The sequence below is a fragment of the Astatotilapia calliptera genome, chromosome 22, assembly GCF_964374335.1.
Source record: "Astatotilapia calliptera chromosome 22, fAstCal68.1, whole genome shotgun sequence".
In the NCBI taxonomy this organism is placed as follows: domain Eukaryota; kingdom Metazoa; phylum Chordata; class Actinopteri; order Cichliformes; family Cichlidae; genus Astatotilapia; species Astatotilapia calliptera.
In genome coordinates this window covers 30,318,706-30,329,753 of record NC_137442.1, presented here as the reverse complement: position 1 = coordinate 30,329,753, position 11,048 = coordinate 30,318,706, and the positions used below count along the sequence as shown (strand labels likewise).

The following is an 11,048-nucleotide window of genomic DNA, read 5'->3' as shown; positions in this document are numbered from 1 at the left end:
GGTGTTCTAGTGATACCTGGACCAGTGATCACCCTTTAACTGAATAACTGGACATATGGCTGATGGGAGACAGAGGATGGAGGGACAACAGCTGAAGGAGTTTTCTTCACAACAGTCATAATAGGGTTTTTATAAAGCTGAATACCATGTTATATTAGAAAACCCTAACAATGAGACAAGTGAGTTGAAGGGTTGATGCCAAACTCTTAAGTTTAATACGTGTGTGAATATTTCAACATGTTCATGCTCTGTCAAACTATCTAACACTTGCAGATGTTGCAGTTATACTCTGTAATGTGAGCTGGACTTATAATGCAACTTGCTGTGAATACGTATATTAAAAAAGCACCAGTGTTGCTCTGTCAGTGCTAGTATTTATGCTGAAAGGACGTAGTAGCTCTTTTTTCCTCTCCTCATCCATTCCGGTGCACTCAGGGCCATCCGTGCACAACACGACAGAAAGTTCCTTGGCAGGCCGGTCCATCTAACCGGTCTCAGGGTTGTCAAACATAAGACCTTGAGGCCAGAATCGACCCGGGAAGGACTCCAATCCAGTCCACTGGCTTTGGAAAATGTGAAATGAAACAATGACCTTTGCGTGGTCTTTGTGAGGACTTTCTTTTAAAATGTCACCGACATGCTGTTAGGACCTCAAAGCTGACTTGTCTCACAGCTCCATCTGGTGGCTGCTCAGCAAACTGCACCCCCCCTTCACCGTGACCTCTATTGCTGCAGTGTGATTCACGGTTTCTCTGCTGCTCCCAGCTTGTGTGTGTGCACATTTGGGCTGTTTGGCTTTCCACTGAGCTGAAGCCTGATGCAACAAGGCTCAGAATAGATTTATATCGATCCGTGATGGATGGCTAGGGAATGAGTGATGGAAAAAAAAAGGGCCAAGTAAGTGGAGTTTAAACCGAGGAGTGAACCAAAAGCAGAGAGCTGATAATATCGCTGTGATGGGTTTCTGGGGCTTCTGTCTTTATATGTTTCCACAAATACAGAGTCCTGTAAAGATACAGGCACTAAAACAAGCGCATAAAATGTGTTGTTTTTGTGTTTCCAGGTCTTACAGAGAGCAATCCGAAGCTCAAATCTCATGAGTCATTTCATCGTGTTCCATTATTTGTCCTCGCCATCCAGCTGAGTGAATGAGAGTGTGCGGATACCGGAGGTGACATTAATTTTTGGAGTCCTAAAATTTCCACGCTTATGCATCAATACGTGGAGTGAAGTAGCGTGTTTTGTGTACTCGTATCCCTGCGCTTTGGCCTGGGCACGGTTACCATGAGAACAGCATGAATGGTGACATCACTGCAGCAGTGTGACATCACTGCTAGATGGTGACTCATGCTTATGTTGTGTGTGAGCATAAGAGAAAAATGGAAGAGAGAGAACGCTGAAATGTATGAAGATGCAGTCCGAAGGAAACACCAAAACAAGAAGTCACTCTCAACATCCACGTGTTTTATTCTATGTAACAAAAATAATGACATTGTTTTTGTTCTAGGAGTCTAACAATATTGAAAACAAAAGAAAAGCAAAAAGTTATCCAACTGGACAATCAGACATTTATGTGAACATCAAAGAGAAAGGTTGAATTTAATTAGATCACACAAAAGAGCACAAATGAGCCTCCGTCAAAATGAAGCATTTATATTCATGTCACGAGCTCGGTGTGTACGTGCCTATTACAACCGCAGCAGTCATCACAACGCAATCCTGTCCTTGGCACGGCTAGCTTTCAACGTATTTTTGAGTTGGGCATTGCATGACAAAGTAACCACAAAAACAAAAGCCTCTTGTGTCTGCAAATCTCAGGGCTGAAAGTAAAAGTGGCTCCCCAGCTTCGATGTGGGGCTAATTAGGATGGACGGTATCTAATCAGCAGCGGACATCAGCACACTGTGAAGCCACTTTGCGAGCCAATCTGTTCTAATCAAAGCATTTGACCGCATATTGGTCAATAGAAAATTGGATGATTAACCAAGCTGATGACAATAATGTAGCAAGTCAAAACAACAAAGCAATAAGCACCAAAGCAGATAGACCGTGCGGTCCTGTAGTTCCTAACTTCACTGGTTTACTTAAAAACAAGTCCAAAAACATCTTCCAGAGAAGACAGACAATCTAGTTTGAATTATTTTTGTGTATCAGCTTTCAATTTACTCTGACTGCAATTTTGATTTTGAAAAATGGGACAACTGAGTTGAAAACTGAGATTTGGTTTACTTAAATCTGCAGGTTTCATTTGCACTCGGGAGCCTTATAGTTGCAATGACAGGTTTTTTGGATGTTGGTTGCAACATCTCATTATTGCAATACTAACACGTAGTATTATCGTCAATAAAGTTGCCATGGGGAACACTGTAGGAAATACTTATTTACAAATACCCAGTGTACAGTTAGCATAAACTTAGAGCTAGTTTAGTGCTAGTATTTGAATGTTTAGATATCTCAAATACCAGCAGCAACATCCTTTAGCTGGTTAACAACACCAGTCTCTTCTCCAAAGTTCCCTTAAACAACATTGTTTACAATCTCTAACCTATGATGACTAATAAAGTTTGCAATTTGGAATGTAAACTCTGTAGGTTAGCTTGTTTCTTGACTAGCAATTAGCAACTAGCTAAAAATCTCTATATTCTGGGAGAGGGATGAGAGCTAAAGTAAAATTCACTTATAGTTTTTCCATTTTTTCCACATATACTCATTACACACACACACACACACACACACACACACACACACACACACACACACACATATATATATATATATATATATATATATATATATATATATATATATATATATATGCTGAAAACTTTTAAATAAAAAAGCATTTTGTCATAAAAAAGAACGTGATGTCATTTATTTGTTTTAAATATTAAAGTCCACATTGGCGCCTCTTTGCAGACTCAAACCAATGACACAAGCCGAGAGAAACATGTTCATTAATTTCAGATTTCTGCACTTCTTTTGAGAAAAACACAACTTTATCCATGTTTAGCATTTGATCTTCCGGCATGTTCATTACATCATAAACAGAGACTGTACAGTAAGGTGTGGCATTATATTTTCATCCACTGGGTGACACTGTGACACAGGACTATATTTCTTAATCATTCTTCCAATTCACACACCTCTCCTCACACCTTCAGGTTCCCCCTGCTCAACGAACTCCACATATGAGTGTAACCTGTAGAACTGCAACTGTAAGTTAACAAAACAACATGTCCCATGTTAGAGACAGCACAGTACATACTGAATATATACCAGCGGACCACAAAAGCAAATGTATTATGGGGAATAATACTCAGTGATTTTTACAAAGTTAAACTAGACTGAGGCATCTCTTTTTCCACAAATGATACAAATACAAAACACGTGAGCACTCGCGCAAACGCTGCATATACTAACCTCACTCTTTCACACACACTCTCTCTGTCTCTCTCGCTCACGCACACACACAGTAGCTGTTTCATCATATGAAATTAGGTCTAAGCTAGTGGTACATTTACATATATTTGTTTATATTCATAAATACGATTACAGTCGTATTATAATGTACATGTAAGTTTATCGTTACAGTATCACACCACGGACGCTCTTTCTGTAGCTTTAGGGAGGGAGGATGTTGAGAAGGAGGAGGTAATCTGATTGGCTGGCAGGACAGGAACACAATATTTTTGTGCAAAAAGTGTGACTGGAAGAATCAAGACACTTCTAAAGGCTTTCAGAGGTGCTAAATTGAAAGATGCTGTCATGCTTTTTTTTTTAAAGACATTATTTTTGTATTTTAAAATTTAAGACACAAGGGTTTAATGATTGTTTGGATCGTGATGTTGATTAGATTGTAATTTTAGCTATTGCACTTTGTTTGATCCTCTGGTTTCCAACCATTTTTTTAACAAATAAAAAGGCCACTGTAGTATTTACTTCCTTCAATAAATGCAGCTCGATTTCAAGACTGATGAATCAGCCACTTAAACTGATTCACAGTTAAACTGTGACAATAACAGTTTTTAATTTTAATGGGGGAACATTTATTGTCTCACTGAGATTTAAATAAGACTGATACCACTCTCATGTCTGTGCACCACTGCAAACACGAGTTATCTACAGTAATTCCCCTCCTGGCTACCTGCTTTCATTCATATTCACTTCAGCGTTTTGCTCTCTTTCACATTGATTTTAGATCTAAGCTGAGTTCAGAAAAGTTCCTCCCCCCTCCACCTATTATCAAAGCGTTTCCTCCCTGACATTTAAAGAGGAAGAAGACAAAAACGGGGGGAGAGCAGGAGAGGGGATGCCTGTTTCAGCTTTTAATGTGAAACAACAGTGAATCGTGGAGGCAGCTTTGGCCTTTCTGAGAAATACCGTTTGTGTCATAAGGTCTGCAATTACCGTCCTGATTATCCCGACTCCATGCTGCTACACTCGTTCCTCCTGCAGCTCAAATTGCTGGTCTCAGAAAAGGATGTTTTATATCAAGATGCATGTTTTTTTTTAATTTCAGTCAGGACTATTTTAAAAAAAGATTATTCCCAAATAGAGTGATTTATATTTAGCAGTTGGGCTCTTTTCTCAGGATCTCCTATCCTTCCTCGCGCATTAGTGGAGAGGAGCAACAAGACCCTTGGTACAGAACAAAGCACACAACATTGACATGGCACTAGTGTTGGGCTAGAGGTGGGTTGCAACTTGCTGATGTAGCAGCAACAGTAAGCAAGCTAAAGGTACTTTAACAGCCAACAGAACATGCTAGATATTGTAGTTTCTGTCCATTATTAGACAAAACAGTGCTCACAAACCAGACTTAACAAAATCTAACAGTGTTAAAATTAAACTTGTTAATGAAATAATGAATGAAAGAGCAGCTGAATCTTACAGCTGTTTTTCTCAGGGTGCTCTGACCCCATGTTTCCAAACTATTATTTATATCAAAGCAGACCCAAAAAGGTCCTGATTAAACAGGTAAGCAAAGATTTGGGATTTTTTTACTCTAAAAAACAAAAAAATACCAGAGGAAGTTCTTTTCTACAATGATTGTAGCCATTAAGAGTGATAATTACAGAGAAATATGCACCAAAAAAAGAGCACATGCATATTTCTGACAGTAAAAAACCCTTGCCATCAGAGAGCTAATAGAAACCATAAAAATATCTTATATTTCTACACATGGTAGCAAATGGCAGGCTGATGTAACTGTCAGCTGTCAAGACATTATTGCATAAAATAATTATAAAGCAGGCCACGAAGGGAGCACCTGCTCAAAAAAGGTCTGATTATATTATCTGGAAGATAAAATTAAGTTTAACTTGATTATTAACCTTTTATGAAAACATAATGTATGTTAACCTTTCTGATTACATATTGATTTTTTAAATCGAATGTGGAAAACTTTTAGACGCAGCCACAAGTCACTGAGCAGTACATCAGTATGCCTCACCATGCTGAGACTCAAATCACCTCCCTGCCTCATATTTAAAGAGTAAAGCTTGTGGACACTGTGCTCTAATATGTTACAACTGCCATATAACTGGCTGTGTGTTTGGCTGTCAAAGGACTAATGATTGCTGCGGCACATTCATGCACAAACACCTGCAGACAGGGTGGTTTGACCTGGCTTTATGAAGTGTGTTTACTCTGAACAAACATATACTAGAATTCATATACACACGTAGAGACATCACAAAAGACAAACAACGGAGTACCTTTCATTTACACAACTCTCTCTCCCTCTAGCAACACATTACATCTTTCTTAATGTTCAACTGGTCCTTGTTGGTCTAATATAAGACAAAACAGCCCATAGAGTATATCATCTAAACATGGGCTGTTGAGCTGTTGGCAGAGCTTATACTTGGATCTAATTAGATATTAAAGCAACATTTTAATTTTTTCACCCACTTTCTTAACCACTTATCCAACTGAGGTTCGTGGGAGGACTAGAGTCTATTCCAGTTATCTTAGGGCACACCCTGCACATGTTGTTAGACTATTACGGAGCAAAAACATAGAGACAGACAACCAGTGACACTCACATTTGCACCTATGACCAACACAGAACAACCACTGACTGTGGGAGGAAGTCAGAGTACCTTAAGAGAAGCCACACAGGATGGCCCCAACAGGAGCGATGTGAAGTGCTAAGTACTGCATCACTATTCACACTGTGCTCATTTAATACCCTTCTAATGTCTCTAGGGTAAGCTGGGGCCATGCAACACTTAGCATAGCATAGCAAAAAGACTCAGGGGCAGTGTTGCCAACTTAGCGACTTTGTTGCTATATTTAGCGAGTTTTCAGACCCCCTTAGCGACTTTTTTCCAAAAAGCGACTAGCGACAAATCTGGCAACTTTTTCTGGTGTTATTGGAGACTTATGACGACTTTTCCACGTGAAAGAACGTATCGCTCTTACTCTCAACAAGCAGCGGGTGCTGCCGTGGGCACCTCGCCTTTGGCGGCAGGTAGTCCTCACGCAGCAGTCCCCCTCAGCTGATGTCAGAGCAGGAGATATTCACCCCTACGCTACAAACTACAAATGAATTGCGCATGAGTGAAGCCGCTGCTTCCCCCCTGCCCCCTTCCCAGAGCGGCGGTAACTGTACATTTTTCTTAGGAATGATGTTTTGTAGTTCATTGATTTAAGAATCAATGCACTACAATAAATCCTTCCAATCATTGCAAACTTAGAATTCGAATGTCCTTGCAGAGCCTTAAGTCCATCTTGTACATCCATACAAGTAACACTTGGAAACCAAAGCTAGGTAGCCAGCTAACCACCTCTGTGTTAACCATTACTGCAGATTAAGTTATTCATGTTGTGTATTTGTGCTTGGGACCCAGCTAGTTAACTGTAGTTTGCTTGCTTACTAATATTGCCACTAGCAAAATAAGACACTTTAGTTTTTTGTTATCCTAATATGGAGTTTGTGTTGTATTCTATTTCGTTCTAAGAGTTGGTCATAAAACTGCAACCAGGCTAGCTGTTTCCCTGGTTATCAGTTTATATGCTATGCTAAGCTAGCATCTCTTGACTCTATAAGAGGTCGTGTCCAAATTCATGGACTGCATCCTCCTGAGGCCGCATTTGTAGGCCGATTACGTCACAGCGACACGACGAAGGCTGTCCAAAATCGTAGACTCCTCCGAATGCAGCTGACCAATGCGTCCACATTTTCCCCGAATTTGAAGGATGGGTCGGGTGTGTCCTTCGTGGCCCACCATATCCCAGAATTCATAGCAGCCAATTCGAGTTTTCAACAATGGCGGCCAGTACTAAGTTTTTAATCTTATTACTCTTTCTGGGTCACAAAATAAACTTTTAACACATTTTCAGGCGAGAATGTAGCTGTGTAAAACTTCAACTATCTGCTCGGTTTATCAGGATATCACATGTTTGCAAAAGTGCTCTGACGTTTTCGGAGACGTCTGTTACCCACCACCTCGATAGCTAGCCGGGAACTCGAGGGTCACTGAAGCCGCCGAGAACGACAAAATCCCGGCACATCATTTTCAGATCACCGCGGTCTTTTGCTACTCAGATTAAACGTAATATATAAGTCACTTAGACAACCTAAAAATTGTATTGTTTGCCTTTTTTCAGTGTTTTATTTGTTCGTGAGTAAATCGGTTTGTCTGAGATTAACGTTATTAGATTAGATTAGATAAGAAAAAACTTTTTTTAATCCCCCGGGTGGTTTTCACACAGCTGAATAAACGTCAAACAGAAAACCGATTAAACAGAAGTGTGAGAAGGTCGAGAATTTACACCAGTGTCCTGTTATATTTTAGATAGGAAGGAGCAGACAGCTGAGTTTATTAAACTCCACCGAGACAGCGGTGACGCAAATCTGAAGGCTAGACCGTCCAATTTTACGTTTACTTCCGGCCTACCTGACCTTCTGAGGACCCGGCCCACGTAGACTGTGAAGGCCGGGTCCTCAGGAGGATGCAGCCCATGAATTTGGACACATCTATAGTGATGTCAATATTATTAGTTAGCTTACATAATTTGGAAGTAAGCTACTTTACATTTACATGTTGTAAGTCTTGAAAACAGTGTACATGTTACACAAATAAAAAAGCAGATTAAAAAAAGATGTGATCTTTATACTTCAGTTGTGTTGCAGCCTTGTAATATCGCACACTAGGCACAGAGCCTGACAGCATGAACATCTGAGTGAGACTATTTCCTATGTAAATCTGTATTTTATTTCTTTGATCTGCGCTAAACAGAGCTGGAGGGATTTCCACTTTCCACAGATCGGGCTGAATTTATAAAGACGCTCAGCTGGACTGAAGCAGAAGTGCTTCAGGAGAGCTGCACAGCAGGGCAGCCCGGATAAAAGAATGGCATCAATCAGGGGGTCCGTGTTCCAAACATGGCTTATTTCCAGACATCACTACCTCAGAGAAAGGGAGAAAGAAAGATTCCCTGCCTCTCTCCTTCTCCTCCTCCTCTCTCTAGCAGCATCCCTCCCTTTCTCCTCCTGCTTCACTGTTCTCTCAGCCTCCTTCCTTCTCTAAATTCAGTTCAACTCTATTACCCTTGCTCTGTTTCTCCACCCCTCCCAGTCTACTTCTGCATGTCACACTGCAGCAGTAGGACAATGGAAGGGTCGGATTTGGCCGCCTCTTTAAACTCTTCCAAGGTGATCTCATCGTTCTGGTCCTTGTCCATCTTGGAGAAGATCTTGTCTACACGCTGCTGAGGGGTAAGCCCGTCCTCGTTCATACGCATCATGATCACTGTGCCTACCATCTTGTAGATGGCCTGCAGAGGGCAAAAAAGGGGAAATAATGCTCGATTTTGCCTTAAATACAATTAACAGTTTATTTTTAACACAGACACACCTCGATGATCTCCAGCATCTCCATGCGTGTGATCTTTCCATCTCCATCTAGATCGTACATGTTGAAGGCCCAGTTGAGTTTCTGCTCAAAGCTACCCCTGGAGGTGATGGACAGGGCGCAAATGAACTCTCTGAAGTCGATGGTCCCATCGCCATTTTTGTCAAACGTCCGAAACGCATGTTGAGCAAACTTGGAAGCATCACCATATGGGAAAAACTGCAGTTTAAAAATGAGAAAAACAAAAGTTTGCAATGAGACATTTGTGGCATTGGCCACTTTAGGTTCAACTGTTGACTGTTGAAGTATATACTATCCTTGATGAATAAACAAATGCAGTACAGCATGGGTGCTGAAGATCATTAATGTTACTTTAGGGTAGAGTAGCATTCATCTCTCAACCAGTACTGGTACTGGTATATTCTCTTCGGTACCAGTAGCAAATGATACCCCTTTTTTTCTACACTGTACTTGCTCTGAAAACAACGGTGACAGTGTCAGGTGACAAAAGCTTACCCATCATGTAATTTGCAATTGACTGATTTAATCTCACTGTTTACTTGGTAGAACCAATATGTTCAGTACCCTAAAAAATACCTAAAGGTTTAACCAACCCTACATTCTTCACTTTAGTTTTACATTATTTTAATGTTTAAAATCATGCATTTTTTTTAAATTTCAATAAATAAATTTGCTGTAAAATTTTGTATTTGTGTATATTTTTGGACACAGACTCATCTTTTTGAGCTTTAGCCAGTGCTGTGTATAAAACATTAAAAGTACTAGCATGTTACTTTTACGGACTAATGCCAAAGTAATGTAACAACTTTCTCCAACAAGTAAATAAGCAACATTAGGGCTGTGTGATATGACCAAAATCTCATATCCCCATATAAGAATTCTATTGTCCCAATAACGATATAAATCACAAAAATGCAACATTTTCTGTAAATTATGTAAATATCGGGCAGCTCGACTTGCGGGAAGTGTTTCCAGCTGCGCGTCGTGTACCTGGAGTCGAGTGTTTTAACCGATGCATGAAACTATACATTTTTAGACATAAGTTGTAACGGCCGCCGTTTTCTTTGTGAGTATTTATTACACGGCGTGCTGCAGGGAAAAGCCTGTTCTAACGTTTGAGTCTAAGGTTTATTTTTTAGCACCTGGCGGCTCTTTTTTACTTATCATCCGTAAATAATCTGCTCTTTCACGTGATTCTGTTTATTTTGAAAAGTCTCAACAGGATCTTGAGCTTTATTGTGAAAGGTTTATGTGGAACATAAACAAGCGGACACACGATGCTGTTACCGTCGTTGTTGCTAACCACAATGCATAAAACAGGCGCTTGTCCGTCAGTAGTGTGGTTATATTAAATATAAGAGAAAGAGAGAAAGAATAAATTAATATAGCCACTACAGTGACCATCAAAAGGATGAAAAAATGTTGCCGTAAACCGTTTATTTTGCGACACCACGAAACAAACGATAACATTAAATGAAACGATAGACATTTTTATATCGTCATCCGATATATATCGTTATATCAAACAGCCCTAAGCAACATACTGCATTACCTTTGAGAAAAGTAATAAGTCACATCAAATACATGACTTTTTTTGGGTAACAAGGCCAACATTGTTTTAGCTATATACCGAAACCTATTTAAGTTAAAGGTAGATCATGAATGTGGGCTTAAAAGCACATCTCAATGAGTAAACTCATTCAAAGTCTGTTACATAGACAGATTTGGGCTATGATGATAGTGTAGTACTTTTGTCTGGACGCCACTGCTGTAATCAAATGCACTCTCAGCATAAGTAAAACAGACATCCCTAAAGCTCCATAACAAGACAAGTCCATCAGAGAGACAGCAGGGACATTAGGAGTGGGTAAATCTCTAGTGTGGAGTATCCTGGGTGCAGTAAAACCACCATGATAAAATAATGTAAAGTGCAAGTGCTGAACATCCACAGAAGACAAACTTTATGGAGAGCCACAGGATCCTTCCAAGTGAAGAAAAGTATATTTTGTTCACTTCTTGTTTTTTTCAGTCGTGTTTATTTAAGTTAGGAGGTTGATGTGGTACAATCTGTAAGTGCCAATACCAAAGCTAAAATTCAGCCAAATGCAGCAGAATTAATAAGGTGTCACCTCACAGTAATGACCCTTTGACAGCGATTCAAACAAA

General features: G+C 39.9%; 1 protein-coding gene across 1 annotated transcript in view; it reads right to left on the bottom strand.

Annotated features, from left to right (window-relative positions):
* Positions 1-8,199: 8,199 nt before the first annotated feature.
* LOC113015008 (visinin-like protein 1) overlaps positions 8,200-11,048 on the bottom strand; it is a 34,016-nt gene continuing 31,167 nt past the window's right edge. Inside the window, exons 3-4 of the mRNA XM_026156899.2 lie at positions 8,865-9,080; positions 8,200-8,784 (exon numbers count right to left, since the gene is read on the bottom strand). Of these exons, the coding sequence (XP_026012684.1) occupies positions 8,587-8,784; positions 8,865-9,080 (414 nt within the window). The 3' untranslated portion in view covers positions 8,200-8,586. The remainder of the gene's footprint in view (positions 8,785-8,864; positions 9,081-11,048) is intronic.